Raw genomic sequence first — 20024 nt, 5'->3', positions numbered from 1 at the left:
TGGGATGCATGGCTATGCTTAAAAAGGTCCTTGTGGTCATTAGCCTATTAAACATCTATGAACCAACATCTTAGTAAAAACAACAGTAGAGGAAGCATCGGACATCCCATGAGACCTTCTATCAGAGTCTAACATCTCAGCTCCAGTAGGAACAACATAAATAACAGGAGAAAGGAGAACCCTAGCAGAAAAGGTCAGTAACTAGAGGGCCTGGCAGACTAAAAGGCAATGAATCCACCTTAGAATCCCCAGGAGGGGTTACAGGAACTGGCATTGAAAAAGGAGGCAGAGGGCTAGAGTCAGGATCCACAGCCTACTGTAAAGAGGAATCACCAGGCACACCACTAGAAGCTGACTCAAAGCCAGCAGCAAGCAAAACAGGAGAAGACTCAGCTGGAGCAGAAGCAGCAGGGGGTACAGCAGGACAACTAGAGTCTCCACGTGAACAGGAGCACAAATTACACCACCAGGAACAAGCCCTAGCAAAATGCTCAGGCAAACCACAATGAGTACCTCTCCTAGAAGGACATGCAGACACCAAATGTGAGAAGTCATCACAACAAAAACATGATTTAGGCTTTCTTGCATATCTCAAAATATCCCTCTGACCAGACAACAAGCACACACCAGGCAAATATGAAACACTAGTGTCTACCACATGTAAGGTCACCCAGTTCTCCCAGGCCCCCATCACAAACACCACCAGCATCAGAATCAAAAGACTTCCTCACAGAAAGAAATCAGGACAACAGGAGAGCAAATACTCACTAACATGAGCCTCAATAAAATAAATAGATCAAAAATACAAAATAATCTTATACTTGTAATGAATATCCACTTCAGACAACACATAGTCAGACCAAGGCTGTTTAGAAAGTTGGAAACAAAAGCAGAAGCAGCCTCCTGAGACTCAAAATAAACATCAGCAAAAGCATCCCTCCCCCCAGTGAATAACAGCACATAAAGACTGAAGTGAGACAGACAGAGGCTTCAACAAAGAATGACAAACAAACTTGCGTGATAAAGGCTGACCTGAAACAAACTTTAAACACACCAAAGGCTTGGAAACAATCCTTTTATGCCCAGAAGACCCAAACTGACTGTCAGGAAAAGAAATGTCTGTTTTCACTGCAGCAGCATAAGATTTAGCTTGAGAAATAACAGTAGAGGCAATAGAAGTCACAGCACTAGTGGAAGTAGCCATCTTTTCCACTAGGGGAGCTAAAATGGCAGACATGGAAGCAGTAGAAGCCTGAGAACAACCCCTAAGCTCCATAGAGTCGCCCCAATCAAGTAAAGTTACATTATTAGCACCTTTCAAAACAGTAGAGCCTTCAGCAGAAGCCTGAGAATCAGGAAAATGGGTGCCACAAGGGTCCGTGCTGGCCCCCCCCTACTGTGTTGTATATATTTCTCAGACGTTCAGGCCAAAAGTAAGGGGATGTGGCTGTTATATCCTGGGAAATAAGTAGACCACACGGTTTATGGAGTTGTAAGGCCTTTCTTTATTAAGAGCCTCCAGGTGCGCACCCATGCTTCTTCACACAACTTCTGCAAGTCATACATTCACCAGAACCAACAAGTTACCAGAGAATACAGAACCAACAGTACATGCTGAATTCCCCACAGCGCCCCTACAGTACAACAACCACATTACCAGCCCGAATACTACATTCCTCCCCTTTTAAGCTAAGACACAATGTCCTACATAAGCAAAACTAGGGAACAAGTTCCATAATACATTTAATCACTTACTTGTAAATAACAAGCTAATTATTAACTGGTTACCATACAATCTACTATTTTCAGGCTGGTAATCTATACATGCACTTTTGTTAACATTGATAGTCCTTCAAGTAACTAGGTTTAACCAGCACACGCTTAGAATGGCGCAGTGGTACCACCTTAGGTGACTCCGGTGTCACTGTTACCACTTCAGGTATCGGTGTGTCCTTCCCTGGCACGGTTGGATCCTCAGAAACCTCTCCTTCCACGTTCTGGCGGTCTCCCTCAATTTGCGATCCTCCTGCCACTGCGAGCCCTGGTTCCGAACTTAACGGTAGTTCCGAGGCCAGCAGTTCCATGGCATCCTTCTTCTGTTCACTCCTCAGAATTTGGTCTACATGTCTCCTCACTACGAAATCTCCATTCAACCTCACCTGGTACGATAATGGACCTGTACTCTTGACAATGAACCCTGGAATCCACTTAGGTCCATAACTGAAATTTCGCGTCATCACTGCATCTCCCTCCAGAAAACTTTGCTCTCTCCGTCGTCGATCATGACATTCTTTTTGCCTCCACTGGGTCCCCTCCACCTTAGCTCGGACATTTGGATACACTAGATCCAACGTGGATCTCAATCTCCGTCCTTGCAACATCTCGGCAGGTGACAAACCCGTGGTAGATTGTGGTGTAATACGATAATTGAATAACACCCTTGACACTTTTGCTGCCATACTTCCTTCTCCAGACTTTTTCATCATGGCTTTAAAAGTCTGAACCGCCCTTTCAGCACAACCATTTGTAGCTGCATGGTAGGGTGCTGAGGTGATGTGTACGATGCCATTTTTTCTCAGAAAACCCTTGAACTCTTCACTCGTGAAACATGAAGCATTATCGGATACAATAGTCTCTGGTAGTCCTTGGCTACTGAAACTCCTCCTCAAGCATTCAATGGTAACGAGAGAAGTGGGTGTTTTGACTTGATAGGCATCCATCCATTTCGAATGAGCATCCATGATTATCAAAAACATGGCCCCCATGAAAGGTCCTGCATAATCTATATGAAGTCTCTGCCAAGGCCTACTCGGCCACTCCCATGGATGTAGTGGCGCCGCCACCGGCAAGTTGCGATGTTGTTGACATGTTTTACACTCATTCACAACGACTTCAATCTCGTGGTCCAACTTGGGCCACCAAAAATAACTTCGGGCTAAGGCCTTCATTCGGGTAATGCCCACATGACCTTGGTGCAACTGCTGTAAAAGTGCCCGTCTTCCTGGGGACGGAATTATCACTCGTGCCCCCCACAATACGCATCCATCTTGCACACTCAGCTCTGTTTTTCTCACCTCATAAGGCCGAAAAACTGGATCCGTTTGTTGGACTGGCCAGCCTTGCTGGACCCACTGAAACACTCTAGCTAGCACCGGGTCTTTGTGTGTCCAAACTCTCAGTTCTCTGGCAGACACTAACGTGATGTCTTCCATCATCAAAACTCGGTCCTCTGCTTCCTCTTCCTGGAGATGCCCTGGTATCGGCAAATGACTTAGCGCGTCTGCATTACTATGGTGTTTCCCGGGCTTATAAACAATCTCGTATTCATAAGCTCTCAACGTTACAGCCCATCTCTGAATGCGGGGAGAAACCATCTGTGGTACTGCTTTCATCTCGTTGAATAATGACAACAAAGGCTTATGATCAGTGCAAATAGTAAACTTCTTCCCATAGAGGTACTTGTGAAATCGCTTGATTCCAAACATTACAGCCAAACCCTCTTTATCTAACTGGGAATAGTTTGACTCCGCTGGTGTCAAAGTTCGTGACATGAACCCAATGGGTCTCTCTTGTCCATCTGGCATCCGGTGTGCCAACACAGCCCCTAATCCATAGGGTGAGGCATCACATGACAAAATTAAGTCCTTGTGACTATCGTAGTGCACCAAAACTTCTGAAGATTGCATTAGTTCCTTTGACTGTTCAAACGCTCTGTCCTGTTCCTCTTTCCACGACCACTGAGCCTCTTTCCTTAATAACTTATGTAAAGGAGCTAACAGTGTTGACAGATTTGGCAGGAACCTGTTATAATAGTTGAGTAAACCTAAATAGGCTTTCAGTTCTGTAACATTTGTGGGTGCTGGTGCCTGTTAAATGGCTTCCACTTTATTTGGCAGGGGGTGTAGGCCTGATGCATCCACCTTGTAGCCCAGGAATTCTGCTTCCGTTGCCATGAAAGCACATTTACTCCGCTTCACCTGTAGACCTGCCTCTCGCAGACATCTCAGCACCTCATTCAGCGTCTCCAGATGCTCTCGAATGTTCCTTCCCGTCAACAGGATATCGTCTAAATACACAGCCACCTTCGGAATTCCTGCCACTAGTCCCTCCATTATTCTCTGGAAAATAGCTGGACTCGAGGAAACCCCAAAAGGTAAACGATTGACTTGGAACAAACCTTTGTGTGTGTTCAGGGTAACATACGCCTTTGACCCTTCTTCCAGCACTACTTGTTGATATGCCTGACTGAGGTCCAGTTTACTAAACCTTTCACCTCCCGACAGCTTTTCAAACACATCCTCCACCTTGGGCAAGGGATACTGCTCCAGCTTCGAGACTTGGTTCACTGTTAACTTATAGTCACCACATATACGTACAGCACCATCTGGCTTTAATACTGGAACAATTGGTGCGGCCCATTCCGCAAACTTTACTGGTTCAATTATACCTTGCTTAGTGAGTCTCTAACTCAAACTCAACTTTCTTCTTCATCGCATATGGTACAGGACGGGTTTGTAAAATCTTGGCGTTACGTTTTCTTTCACGTGTATCTTTGCTGGTGGACCCCTCCAGGTCCCCAGTTCCTCTTTGAATACTTCTTCATTATTCTCTAGCACCTCTTGCAAGGTCAGGCCCGGCTGTTCTACCTTATGGAGCTGTAGGCAGTCCATGTTTAGCTCCTTTAACCACACCTGGCCTAGCAGGTTTGGTCCCTTACCTGCTACCACCATGACTGGCAACTCTTTGACTTGGCCTTTATATTTTACCTTCATTTTCACCATTCCCAACGTGGGAACTATTTCACCCGTATAGGTTTTCAAAGTCACTGAACAGTCCTGCAGCTTCCGAGCTTCTCTGGGCCATAACTTCCCATACTCAGCCTTTGACAGAACTGTCACACTACACCCCGTATCCACTTCAAACTGCACCATTTTACCATTTAAGTCCAACTGGGTTTTAATGGGATCAACTCTTTCCCACCTGGCCTCTTTCACATTAAACATTGTGAACACTTCTTCGGCTTCCCTGGTTGGTTGATCTGTAACTTCACGCATGTGGTGTGCATACTGCCGTTTATTTTTTCGGTTTCCCTTCCTTTCCATCATACTGCTTTTTTCCTCCCCCTTTTTTCGGCTGGTCCCGAGAGGGCATTGAGCGGCACATTTTCTTTACATGGCCCTTTTTCCCGCAAGCATGACATTTTACAGTTAAAAAACGACAGTTCCGTGACAGATGTTCACCTCCACACCTGTAACAAGCATACTGACCAGACTTCCCTTGTGAATTATGCTCCATGACCACTTTATGCACTGGCAGTGGGGTCGCACTCCTGCTTCCAACCCCTTCCGTGGCTTTCTGTTGTAAATCACGAATGTCTTTAGTCGCTGTCTCTATGGCCTGTGCCAACTTCAAGGCCTTTTCAAATGACAAGTCAGGCTCCGCTAACAGTCTGCGTTGTATGCGGTCGTCTGCAATGCCACATACGAGCCTATCTCGTAGCATTTCGGTCAGTCTGTCCCCATAATCACAATGTTGTGCCAGTTCCCTCAACACTGCGACATACTCCATTACCGTTTCATTAGCCATTCTAGTCCATGAATTTAACTTGAACCTTTGGACTATTGCACTCGGCTTCGGGTTATAATGTGACTGAAGTAAACTCATCAACTCAGTGAACGATTTGTCCCCCGGTTTATCCGGACTCAATAAGTTCCTCATCAGACTGTACGTCTTGCTGCCCACCGAGCTTAGCAATATGGCTCGCTTCCGACCCGCTTCCATTATCTGGTTTGCCTCAAAAAAATGTTCCAACACTTCACAATACTCCTCCCAGGTCTGTGTCTGACAGTCGTATGCAACTAGTGACCCCAACATGGAACCAGACATCACTCCAGTAGGCCCCGTCTCTTCGTCATCCGACATGAACTGCAGCCCACCAGTTTACTCGCAGCGGACTCAGAGGCATCCCATCTCCTCATCGCCAATATGTTATATCCTGGGAAATAAGTAGACCACACGGTTTATGGAGTTGTAAGGCCTTTCTTTATTAAGAGCCTCCAGGTGCACACCCATGCTTCTTCACACAACTTCTGCAAGTCATACATTCACCAGAACCAACAAGTTACCAGAGAATACAGAACCAACAGTACATGCTGAATTCCCCACAGCGCCCCTACAGTACAACAACCACATTACCAGCCCGAATACTACAGTGGCTGACCAAGTTTGCAGATGACTGCAAACTGGGTGTAAATATTGAATCCCCAAATGATGTCAGTATACTTCAGGAGGGTCTTATGCAGACCAATGACTGGTGTCTTAGTCACAGTCTTAAACTAAATATAAAGAAATGCATTATCCTTCCCTTTGGTAAAAACAATGTCTCTTCACACTATCAAATTAACAACAATACCCTATGTACCTACGAAGTGGTAACAGATCTGGGATCACAAGTAGACTACAACCTTAAATTTGACCACTACGTGCCTACTGTAGTAAGGAAGGCTTTCAGTGTACTCTTCATTAGCAAAGGTATTACCTCTAGAGCAAAGGAGATAATAACCCTTCCACACTCATCACTAATCAGGCCCATAATTGAGTAAAGCACCCCTTTTGGCATGTACCGTACAAAGCACCTGTAGCAATTGAAGAGACATCAGAGATTTTAAGAAGATCAAGGGAGTCCAGCACATGCCTTACACAGACTGACTAAAGTCCCTGTCACTACACTCAGTATCATACAGACTTCTTAGGGGAGACTTATGCCTGGCTTACAGAACAATCTCAGACCAAAACCTAATGAGTTTGCTGCACATCTATGAATCAAACAGAACTAGAGCTACCCATTCCAGGGACCTAGATATGGCCTGCAACTTAAATAGGACAAGCTGGAGGGACAGATTTCTCTCCCAGCAGCTGCCATGTCTTTGGAATAGGCTGCCGTTCATGTGAAGCAGAGCACCTCTACGACATTGTTCAAAAGGAACCCGGATGAGTGGATGGGGCACCATAAATTCTTACCGGGATAGTGCCCACATCCTTCCTGGCCATGGGCAGTTTACTAGAGTATCCATGATATTACATTGGGATGAAATGGCTAGGCTTGAAATGACCTCTGGGTTGATAGCTAGTAACCTCCTATGAGCTTATGAAATGCTGTCTCAAGGAGTTATAGATACAGTTCCTCCTTCCCAGGTGGGGAAAGCTTTTTATTCAAGGATGTTCCTAGTGCCAAGTAAGTAAAATGCTTGGAGACCAGTTTCAGATCTTTCTTTCTTTCTTAAACCTGTTTGTGACAGTGCCCAAATTCAAAATGACATCATTTCACAACCTGTTACATCTTCTTCCTCTTTCAAGTTTTCTGGTAACACTAGACTTAAAAGATGCTTATAATCACATCCCTATTTCCCTGACTTTAGATGTTTCTTAAGGTTTTTTGTGCCTGGATCACATTATCAGTTCACTGCCTTACCATTTGGACTATCCACTGCACCAAGAGTGTGTACGAAGTGTCTAGCTGCAGTTATAGCTCAGTGTAGGCCACAGGGTATCCACATTTTTCCACATTTAGATGACATGCTTATGTTTGCTGAGTCGTTTTCAAAGTGTCAGGAATTTCTCGGTTGGGTGAGAGCTCTCTCACATAAACTGTAATTCCAAGAGAACATTCAAATATCTTTTTTGACCCATTCACACAGGACTGTGTTTCTGGGATGTCAGCTAGACACCTCAGTTTAAAGAGCTTTGCTTCCAGAGACATAGGTCACTGCTAGGGAATACCTCAGGATTTTGTGTCTCCTGGCATCTATGATTCTCATAATACCCCAGGCAAGACTCCACATGAGAAGGACACAGTAGTATCTTAAATCTCTTTTAATTCAACATCAACATCCTTTATCAAAATAAAACAACCAGACTAAAAAGCAAAAATTTGTTCAACCAAAGTAAGCTCTTTAGTCTCATACAGAGACTTCATCAGACTGAAGAAAACATAACTACCTATTATTTAAATACTACATCATGTGTCTTAATGTAACCAATCACAAGGCTTTAAGTTGCCTCCTTTTTAAATTTCTTATTAAGCCCTGAATTATTGCAAGCAGCCAACCTTAGCAGCCAACTGTATTCTTTCCAATCTAATTTACCTTCAGTATCATCTACATTCTAATCCTCAATTACAGTAACATTAAAGGAAACAACCTAGTAAAATTAATAAAACTATCTACCTCACCTAAAACTTGCATATTTTCTAAAATAATCTTTACTACAGCAATATTTATATTTGCTAAATATTGCTGAATTAATAATCAAATTTTACAAATCTATACCTATCTGTGTTAAGCAGAGCTCCTCACTAGCACTCTTCAAGAAAAGTCTTGATGAATGGATGGGTAATAGGAAATTCACCCCGGGAATCACTTCTGTGGCCCTGATCAACAGGGGCACAGGTAAATAGCAATCTTGGGTGGCGAAAGCCAGGGAACCTTGTTGGCTAGGCTGACATAGGCCCTTGGGGCCGATAGCCTAGTACCTACCTATGAACCTATAAAGTGGAAAATTGCTTTCCACTTTCTGGGGACACAGTAATCAAAATTAATATTTTTCCCCTGACTTTTCTTTTTTTTCATAAATTCCTCATGACTCTCATTGTGTGTGTGTGTGTGTGTGTGTGTGTGTGTGTATATATATATATATATATATATATATATAAAACATAAAGAAGTTCCAGACTTTCATTTGGTTCTATCTTACAGCACATTAGGTGCTCCTATATCTTATGGTGGTTGAAACATCCACATTTTTATTAGTATTTTTTCTCATTTTAAGTGCATCAAAACTTTCCTGTTCTCTTTATTCTTGCTCTATCAGCCATGCATGCACTCCATGTAAAGTGCAAAGAAAATCTACACCAGTAAAAAAAAATGAGATTATCTGACTGTAGGTTTAATGTATATAACTTTACTAAAGCAATTTCAAGCATGTATTATCTTGGTGCAGTTAAATGCAACTTTTCAAAGTTTGCCCCTTGAAATTAATATGTTCTATTTTTTTATTTTCACTCAACTCATGTTTAACATTTTTAATATTATAACAGGAGGTTCTGAGACATCAATATCTGACTACCGTCTTTTGAGATTCTTTTCGGCAGTTAATAGTTTTGCCAGGAAATTCATATCAGCATCAGACACTTGTGAATTTTACCTCCTCCCAAAAGGCTATGTTGCTGTTTGCATTGATAACTTTCAAAAAAGCTCTGCTTAATCATTTATAGTTTGATAGTGATAGTTAAAAAGTTAACTGTCACATATACCTCTCAACCTCTTAGAGCAAATAATCTGGACAAAGCCTAAACTGTTGGAGGGACAGATAGGGACAGATTTTAAATGTTGCTCTTACAAACTTAAAAAGTTGATAGAATAATAGGTTTTGCATTAGCATGAATTTTCTGAAGGATGTAGAGTCTTAAAACTCAAATGTTTATCATTATTTAATTACTTCAATCTCCGCTATTTGCCAGAAAAGTACAGATTTTAGGAGGCACATACCAAAAATATGAGGCAAAAATCTTGACATTCTGCGAAAATCTGTACAGTTCAGAAGTATTATCTCCCAAACGAGTTGCGTCTAGATCCTGGATTTAAAAGTTAAAAAAAATCAGGCTTTTCATTCTTCTTACTGGTCTGAGTCTTCAGTGAACAATGCCAAAGCATGTGTAGACCAATGGAAAAATGCTCAGTTTTCTGACCAGTTTAATACATTTTTTGTACACAGTTTATTTACTCTAATACCCATTTAACTTTTATCAGAAAAGTTTCTTTTTATCCAAGTTCTCTCTTGCCTCTTCAATATCCAAAAATTGCATTACTTTTCATTTCAAATACTTTGTAAATTGTTCAGGCTGGCAATTTTTTTCTCTCAGCCTAATGTAAGTTTACTTTGTATATCTCAGCTACATGGTGGGTCAGTTGCTCTTTTTTAATGTTTTTTTATTATTATTATTATTAATTTATTTTTTGTTTTTGTCACGCATTGAATGAAATGGATACACTTTTTTATCCTTAGCCTAAGAAAGCACAACAGTAGAAATACTGCACATTCATTTACAGATCATGCATAAAACACAAGTAAAGGTTGTGGTATTGTAATATCAGTCAATGGATCAAAATATGAAGCGCAGTGCAAAAATAAACTAGTAAACGAAAAATGCAAAAAGTAGCATTTAAAGACATTTCCTGTATTGACAATGATAATACTAGTACTTATGCTGACCATTTGCATCAACTTAATGATTTATTATTTAAATATAGGATTTTGAACATAGATAATGCGTATTTAAAAGAGTGCCTGCAGGAAAAAATAGTTCCAAAGGGTTTATGTATATACAAATACCCTAACAATGTAAAAGAAGGCACTAAGTTCTATGATAAGTTGATTAACATGTTTGATGGATGGGGCTTTGAGCTCCTGAGAAGTATTATCAAGAATAATGAAGATGATATTGAATGTCTAATGAAGCAAATTGATGTTGTAAATGGAAAAATCACAAATGACCTTTTATTTACTGTTGATTTAGAGAGAAAAAATATTTAGATTTGAGAAAAGATATAGATGTGAAATGTGATAGAATTTTAGAAAAGAAAAAAAGAAACGTACAATAAAGCTGTTTGTGGAATCAAAGTTGTCCGGTGCAGTCCGTCCTCTTCACAGTGCATTTTTCGTTTATCAGTCAATGGATCACTACCCTCTTCATGCAGTCAGAGCAGACAGTTTGCATAAAATATAAGAAAATATATTTATATATCCTGGCACAAGTAAGAAGCACATAATGCATTTTTATGCAATATTGATTAAGAGATGTATTAAGGATACTTATTACACAGCTAAGAATGCTAATGATAGCGACTTGTCTAATGCCTTAACTGTATCAGTATGTCATCACCAACTTCTGCATTGTATGTTTTGAAGCTCTGAAGAATCTGCTTGAAGTATTAGTTGTTTTGTTTAACCATTTTAATTACATTATGAAGAAAATTTGAGTGTATTTTTTTCTCTCTCTCTCTCTCTCTCTATTTGAGTACCTCGAAACACTGTGGTTATGATTCAAAGACAATAAAAAAAGCATGTCAACAACCATGAAATAATGAAAATGTATGCTATGGGCAGTAAGAAACAATATTTAAATAAGTATATAAGGATTTACAGCATCTAAATCCACAGGATATTGGATGATGCATAAGTAACATGTTGAAATTTATATCAGGTACGACATTAAAGGATGCCAAGTCAGTCGCTGGACAGATCCTGCTCCTGAAGGCAGCCAAATCATTGTGGTGCTTAAAGACCTCAACTTTGAACAAAAACATATTAATTTAGGTAAGCAGATAAAAGCAATCTGGATTTCTATCTTTTTTGTTATGGAACTCTCTCCTTAGCTGTAGTTGCCAGTGCAGAACTATATAGAAAGCAAACATTCTCTGCAAATGATTATCCCTGCAGAATTCTGTGTTGAGATTGGCACCTCCACCATAAATGCCAACATGCACTCAAAATAGAAAGCTCTGCTGGAGTCTTGTTAAGAAAAAAGTACTAATATCTCAAAGCAGTATATCATGGCTGCTCCTCACCTTCTATCGCCTATGTGAAGGCAAACTCAATCAATAAATGGTGTCTTGTAAACTACAAACGTATATACCTTTGTCTGTAATTGCCTTTCTATAAGCCATAATGTCCCTTGTTATAGGTAGCATTCACCTTCTTCAAGACTTTTACATGTTATTATTCATGAGTTCTATTAATTCCTGGATATACTGAAGCATCCCTCAGGGCTCCTTTGAGAGTAGGCTACAATCCAGTAATTAAGACTTAAGTAAAAAAAGTAAAAAAAAAAAAAAATAAAATAACTTGTTTTATTCACTGTATGCCGGACACCATTCCACATATTGTAACCTCTGGAGTCATGCTGAGCAAGCAAACATGTGAATGACCAAACTGAAATATTAACTCACAGTAAGCTGTGTGTATTCTCACAGCCATAACTAAATGGTTTGCAGTACAGTGCAGCATTCATCTCGCTACATTATGTCTGGGCAGCCGGTTAAAATAAGAAACACACACATACACACACACACACACAAATATATATTTTTATATATTATATATGATTATCTAAGCTTACGTCAACATTTCCATTCGTTAACATCTAAAACAGAATCCACAGTACGTTGAAAATGCAAATGTTGAAAAAATACTACACACGTTCTGCGAAGCAACCTTGCTGCATGCAAAACCTAAATAAAAAAAATCATTGTTTTTTGGGCATGCCCTTGTCACTTCCCACACCCCGTGATAATTATATATACAAACTCTGAGATTGCACTAAATCGGGGAAAGGGAATATTCCTAACCCCAACAAATGTGCAATCTCACACACTTATCAACCACCTGTTTAGTCAACCAAAGCAGACGACTAAACAGATGCCATTCAAACACACTGTCGACTAAAACATCTGCAGCCGTACACACACACATCTATACATACATATATATATATACACACATACACACATACACACATACACACATACATACATCCACATGCATGCACACACACACACACACACACACACACACACACACACACACATATATATATATATATATATATATATATACATACATACATACATACATCCACATGCATGCACACACACACACACACACACACACACACACACACACACACACACACACACACACATATATATATATATATATATATATATATATATATATATATACATACATACATACACATGCATGCACACACACACACACACACACACACACACACACACACACACACACACACACACACACACACACACACACACACTCACACACACACACTCACACACTCACAAATACTTATGCACATATGCACATTAAAACATTGGAATTCTGGCTCTGTCATTATGTGTCATCATGAGAATTCAGAACTCTGACTGACTTTAAGAATGATGTTTATTGAAATCTTCATTTCAAAAGATTTACTATAACTAATGCATGTCATTCATCCAGAGTGCGACGAGAGCTTTAACAATCTGATAAAATGTTGCTGTCCTTATAAAAGAAAATATATAAGAAGCCGTGCAAAAGGTGTACTGCAGCAAGATAAAGTGAAGAAAAAGTTGTATTGTACTTGTTATTTCAATAAAATGAAATATGTAAGTAGATGTTTTAAAACAGTATATGACTATATTTGTTATTGTGAAAATGGTTTGCAAATTGTATATGGAAATAAACCTTGATTCTTGGATATCCCCAGTATTGCAGAGACTGCTGCATGATGATTCTGACTAGTGAAATGATTTAGAGGATAGACTCTCAACAAACTATTTCCAATTAATATGTGCATTATAGGTGTATATACGTTACCTGTTACCATCAATTTATGTATGACAGACAGAAGCTACAAGTTTTAAATGCCATACTTCTGTCATCAATATTTGTATAACATGGCCACTGATATTGGCTTGTCTTCCACCATTGGTACCCACTTGCCTTTTGTATTTTAATGGGTTAAGAGTCGCCACAACGGATCACCTGTCCACTCATGATTGGCAGTACTTCTGAAATATAAGGGGACCATTAGATACGGGAGCAAACACTCAGTACTTTGATTGAGGACATGAGAATCTGATCTACTGAGGAAATGGGAAAAAGGGTGACCTCTATCTAGCCACTATTTATTTATTTATTTATTTTTATTTTACATTTGTTAACCGGGGGTGTCTGACTGGGCTAAAGGCCCTTTTTCAGCAGAGGCCCGGGGAGAAAGGCTCCACACAGAAAGACAATAACAGATACATTTAGGTGTTTAAACAGCATCACAGTACATACAGATTTACAATAGACATAGTTTACAGTAGTGTGAATACAGTACAATACAGGGGAATAAAAAAAACATTAATTAATAATAAGAATAATTAATACATTTCATGGTATCCAGTTGTGTTTTGAAGCACAGTACAATACTTACATAGTACATTAGATTATTTTTGCAGTGGTATGAAGACAACCCAATAGAGGTAAACAAACTTTCATTAATGCTATAAATCATTACGTAGTTTCATGGTAACTATTTGTAATTAGAACAGTGGTAGTACTAGTAAATGTCTTGGTTTAAAAATAGTAATTGTTTAACTTGGGGTCAGTATATGTGAGTGAGGATTTAGTAAGATAAGATGGGCATAGCATATATGTGTCTTGTCTGATTGCTCTAGCCTGGTGAGCAGTCAAAGCACAGCCAACTTTGCTTCAGATTTTGCCTAATGATGTTTTTAAAGGAGGCTTTGGAGGATGTGTTTCGTATGCTAATGGGGAGGGAGTTCCATTTTTTAGCCACTGTACTACTATATAGTGAGTCACCAAAGCTATTATTGCTATTGGTGACATCTAGTAATAGTTTGCTTGATGACTGAAGAGGCACTAGGGCACCACGTTGGTAGTAGATAAGCCAAGGGTCAGTCTAAGCCTCACAGAAAAAAAGAGAAAATATTAACTCAAATGCATGGCAAGGCCATGGGGTAACATATTTTCAGTGTAACCAGATGGAGCAAATATAGTCCAGATGTCCATAGTAACAGTTTGGGGAATAAAAGCCATATGACAGAATGAATGAATGAATGAATGAATGAATGAATGAATGAATGAATGAATGAATGAAAGTAGCTATGGAGTATTGGCAGGTTGTCTTGAAACTTCATATAATCCAGGTTACAGAAAGGGCCTGTACTCTATCCTGCTAAAGGCTACAGAAACATTGTTGTGAGGGATGTGGTATCAGTTATAACTATTGTTAAACCTGCAGTTGCAGAGAAACATTACTACCCGGGCAGTCCATTCTAGTTAGGACAATGAGAGGACACCTTTCTAGGTGCTATTTGCCAGGGTTAATTTAGAGAATAGGAGGCCGGGAAAAAAGCAGGTGACAGTGTATGTTGATATTCCAGCAGATGGTCCAATAGATAATGACACTGATAACACATCACCCTCTGCATATACGATAACATGCATCCAAGCACAGGAAGGGTATCAGCAAAAAAGTCTGAACTAGAGTCACAGTTGTCAGAGGGTGGTGGACTTTCTCAGAGGAGAAAAACACTGAACTGCAGTAAGTTTAGATCAGAGACACAGTTGTTAAAAAGTGCCGGATGTCCTTTAGAAGAATTCAGGAGGATACCAAAAAGAGAGCTAAGCCGGCATAGCTCTCAGAACTCGGTTTGTAAAACTTGAAGGAGAACAGTCAGTGGAACGCCTATTTCTGGAGGGCAGAGGTTCTCTGCACCTGAGAAAAAAGGGTTATTGTGCTTAAAGTGGACTGGTAAAGATGACTAGGGGAGAAATTATACAGTAATTGGTATCCCCGATGGCCTATTATCAGGGACCTCTAGGCATAGCTCATAATAATCATCTTTTCAGGACATATGAGCATAAAACAAAAAGAGAGCTTATGCAAAATATTTTCTTTGCTGTGGTTTACAAAAGATGTAAAGTGTACTGAAAAGTCTGTGACTGGTGTCAAAAAGTTGGTAAGTCAGGAAAAAAACAGGGTGTGCCCAGCTGGTAGAGTACTGTGCAGATACAGGGACCCAGCAAACAGACAAAGGGCAAGGTTATATATATTCAGGGGAAAGGTATGTCGGGTAAAATACCAAAAATGTTCTACATTGCCACCAAAAACTAAACTGGGTGAATGTAACATAATATGTGTCTTTATCATAGGCTTCATTTCTTCAGGGTTTCCTATCAAAACTACCATGAATTTTGGAAGGAGGGAATGTGTGAGAAGAATAGTAAATATGTGGAAAAATGCTGTTCTTTCCAAGAAAGATATATAAGATGTGGTATTAAAGTTGTATTCAGTCAAGATAAAAGTGAAAAAAGTTGCATTGCAATATCCCTGTTAGTGAAATGTAATATGTGAAGCAACATGAATAAAATGTGATGTGACTGCATTTGGCACTGTGAAGATGTAATGCAGTTTGAAATTAGAGCTAAGCTTTGCTTCTTCAACACACTGCCTGAAGATTATGACTAAGTAACAGGATAATACCTTATTTGGGCAGTTATTTACGGATACTCTCCCCCCCCCTTCTGGAAATATGTAGCTATGGAAACAGGAAAGGCATCTTCTAAGTTCAAAAAACAGAAAAACAGCCAATAACCCCTAACTCTGTGCATTAAGCCCCAGGTGGTTGTATCACTGAATGAATAAAAAAATAAAAATAAAAGCATAGATCATGTGTTATCAATAAACAACTTACTCTGTCATGAACATTGATCTGAAGTCTACAGCTCTTGCAAATAGTTTAACAGAGGAAAGCACTTGTCTTTCATTTTAGTGGCTCAATAAAGTTTCCTTCTAGTTCATCCAATTCTGTTTTTATTTATTTTCTACTACAGTCAAATTAAAGCCAAAAGGAAAGCTGTCTGGGTACTTACAGCAAGAGAGACTGACTGTCAATTCAAAAAGTAACAGAAGCACAGAAGCTACATGTTATTCCTTTTCATAGGTCCTGATTGCTCATCCATTGGTCCAAGTTGCACTTAAAAGAGATAGGGAGGAACTCTGCTTCACATGGATGGGGAGCCTGTTCCACAGAATGGGAATTCTGATAGCTGTAGAAGGGCTTTATGGTTATCTTTCACCTGGAAAGCTATCTTAACTTCAAAGTTGGCTCAGTTTGACCTAATTAGCCCTCAGTAGTTTATTTACTTTGATGAGAGAGTTTCTATCTTTATAGGAATTACCCTTCCTGATTTTTGCCATAATTTTATTTTCTTTTGTTGTATATTCTGAGTAATTTGGGATGTCACCAGTGGGGTTTGTTCCCATGGCTAGTCTTGGGCTTACTTCTGGTAGGTATAGCAGCATCTGTGCACCCATTGACATGGTCGTATAGAGTTTCTGACAGCAATTCAGCATAGGCTGCCCTGCATTTAGAGGGGCTTTATATTTTGACAATCCATTCACTATTTCGAAAAGGGTGTTTATATTTACAAAGTCCATGAATCTCTGTGCCTGAAGGTTTGAGGTTATATATGATTTGCAGTCTATAGAGGGGCAATTAAAGTCTCCCTTGAGTAGGGTATTAGGTTGGATAGCATCTCCATTAGGTCCAAAGAGCTTCTTGGAATGTGGAGTGTGACTTATAGCTGGCTAGGATATGGTACAAGATTTTGTCTATGGTGATCTGCACATGGAGGAACTCCAGCATGTCATTCTGTTTGACCACCCTAGAAGCATGCTTGTTACTGATGTATCTTGACACATCTCCTCCTTTAGCTGTTGTCTGTGCAACTACTGGTCTAAAAGTGCGGAAGACACTGAAACCTTTCACTGCCAGGGTAATCTCTGACACTTTAAAAATCATGTCTTTGTAACTGCAAAGATGTCTATATTCTCGAGTGTGAGAAGGGTGGAATGGAGTGTAGTTTTTTTGCTTAGGCTCCTAGCATTGAGCAGTAAAACCATGAGGTTCCCTTAAGTTGATTTTACTATGTGGATAGGTTTGCCAGTTTGACATTGTCTTAAAAAGGCACTATGGGGTGGATAAAGTTTTAGCCAGTATTTGAAAGACTAGAGAGGACAGGTGCAGACCGTCCTTGGCAAAGCACTGTGGTCTGTTAACTATGTTCTGCTAGGCTGAAAAATATTGGATCCCCTTAAAATGACAACAGAAAGACAGCCAGTTGTTGCAATCAGTCATTTTTGGCATATTGTGGGATCATCAGTGATAATATGCTGCTCAATGCTAGATTCATAACAGCCTAAGATACATAGTCTGAAAACTCCATAATGTGTCTCTGGATATAGTCCAGGGAGGTACATCTCAGGTCATTTACACCAAATGGACTATGATGGAATCATACTGGTACCTGTAGCATAATGACTTGCATGTATGATTTGGTGGTTTCTGGCTCCACATAAGCATTTAACAGTTATGTTCTCCCTGTTCAGCCTGGTTAGAGGGGCATCAATATATCTTATGATGGAGTCTCCTATGATGAGATTCCCAGGAAGTGTGTTTCCCTTAGGTGCTGTTTGGGATTCCACTGAAAGTTACAGTATGTATCTTGTTAAATGGTATTTTTTTCTGAGTGCCTTTGGGCTTGCTGAGGCATAGCTTTGACAACAGGTTTCTAGGTGATCTTTGTTATTTAGGAAGATTGCTTTTAAGTGCCTTAGCATACCTTAGTCTATGTGTGTGTGTTGTGTACTACGTGAGGTGGGTGTTGTGTGCATGGTTCTGACATCCTTATGTGCACTCATGCAAGAGTTTAGCCTCCAGTGTCATTATATAAGTACATCTCTTGTATATTACATCTGCTTTTTTTTAGGATTAAGTTGTTGTCAGCAAACATGAGACAATTGCTACATTGTCTCAAGATGCCCATAGCCACCAATCTGGCTATAGATTAGTTAGGAAATTGCATATCCATACTGTTCAATCCTTTGATTTGTGAGCTACAAGGGGGTGGTGTATTGGGGTTAAAAGGGTATTAAGGGTGTTTTACTGGAGCACATTATGCTAAACAGTGCTAAAGTCTAACATTAAAGTTTACACAATACTGAATTCAACTAAATCTACTGGTATTGCCACTTGACTCCCAACTAGCTTCTCTAAGGTTGTTGGCACACAAGGTATTTGCACTTTATGTCTACTTTACAAGGTACAGTTTTAAAAATCCTTCTTCCTGTGTGCTTGGTACTGTATAAGGCACAGCTAACCCATGCAAACCCACAAAATTCACAGCAGCAAACAAAAAACAGAAAACTAACTAATGATTCCTCTGGCCAATAAAATTACTACACTATGAGTCCTTTCATGTATTTCCCAACTCAAATATACTAGGCAAACACCTTCTGCCAAAAAACATAGTAGAAGAAACCCACAAGTGCAGTGCTACTACAAACCATGTAAATAACTAGCTGGAAGAGCAATTTAATTTTTTAACAAAAACAATCAGTGAAATGCGCACACAAAAGCAGGAAGCAGGAGTGAACACTCAAAAAGTGTGATTTAGCAATCAAAGGCACTTAAATTTGCCTCTGTGGCACTGGATACAAGTAAACCAATTCTGGAATGCAGGCTAGGAGTCCAAGCTTTGCTGAACTCCTGGAAATGAAGAGACAATGTGTAGTAAAGGAGGTTTACTCAAGAGCAATACTGGTTTGCTGGGCAGGCGCTCAGTATCAAGGATCTGTGGAAAACAATGGGTGGGAAGAGTAAATGAATAGCTTATACAACAGTCTATAACAATGAAAGAGGAGAGCAGTTATCATAAGGGGTGTAGGCCAGAGACACAGCCTTATTATAAAACAGCAGCAGCAAAAAGGTGGCAACATTGGGAAGAACAAGCAGGCTAGCTAGAGAGGCATGCAATCAAATAAAGGCAATATTGGAGCTCTTTCAGAAACTTTAGCTTAATATGTTAGTGGGGGATGGGGCAGACACAGAATGCAACTTTAAGCAGGTAAAAGATCAGCAGAATATAAAAGTACTGAAGGACAAACTGGTGCAGACACAATTCTCTCACTATTGGCCTTTTGCTACAGTTTAAAGCACCAGTCTATGCAGAAATTTACCAGTAACACTGTTTATAGAAAAAAAATGCAATAATAAATGACCAAGGTTCAAAACCTCACAGGAGTACATAGTTCTGCCACAACTGTGAATTAAGCTACAAGACCATGGGCCAGGTTTAAAATACAAATCAGTAGCTTTTACAAGTAATTCTAATTGTGGAAATAGAAGTGCAGAATAACACAGAAACACAATCTCCTCAACTGCTAATAAAAATACAATACTAAGGTCCCAGAACAAATTTAGGAATGCAAACAGATGTTACAGAGCAGAAAAGTACATAGTATCTGTGACACAAGGGAAATACTGCCAGTCCAGCTAGCTGGAATTTTATAAATAATTATATGTCATTTGACAATATTAATATGATTTATA

At 39.7% G+C, this 20024-nt stretch overlaps 1 protein-coding gene across 2 annotated transcripts in view; it reads left to right on the top strand.

Annotated features, from left to right (window-relative positions):
- PIP5KL1 (phosphatidylinositol-4-phosphate 5-kinase like 1) overlaps positions 1-20024 on the top strand; it is an 823238-nt gene that overhangs the window by 743634 nt on the left and 59580 nt on the right. For both annotated transcript variants that reach the window (XM_044065322.1, XM_044065321.1), the window contains one exon: positions 11261-11373. In XM_044065322.1, coding sequence (XP_043921257.1) covers positions 11261-11373 — 113 coding nt within the window. The remainder of the gene's footprint in view (positions 1-11260; positions 11374-20024) is intronic.

This window comes from Protopterus annectens, chromosome 3.part0, assembly GCF_019279795.1.
Source record: "Protopterus annectens isolate FY-2018-M chromosome 3.part0, PAN1.0, whole genome shotgun sequence".
NCBI lineage: Eukaryota > Metazoa > Chordata > Ceratodontiformes > Protopteridae > Protopterus > Protopterus annectens.
The sequence above is the reverse complement of the archived record's forward strand: the minus strand, read 5'-3'. Positions and strand labels throughout refer to the sequence as shown.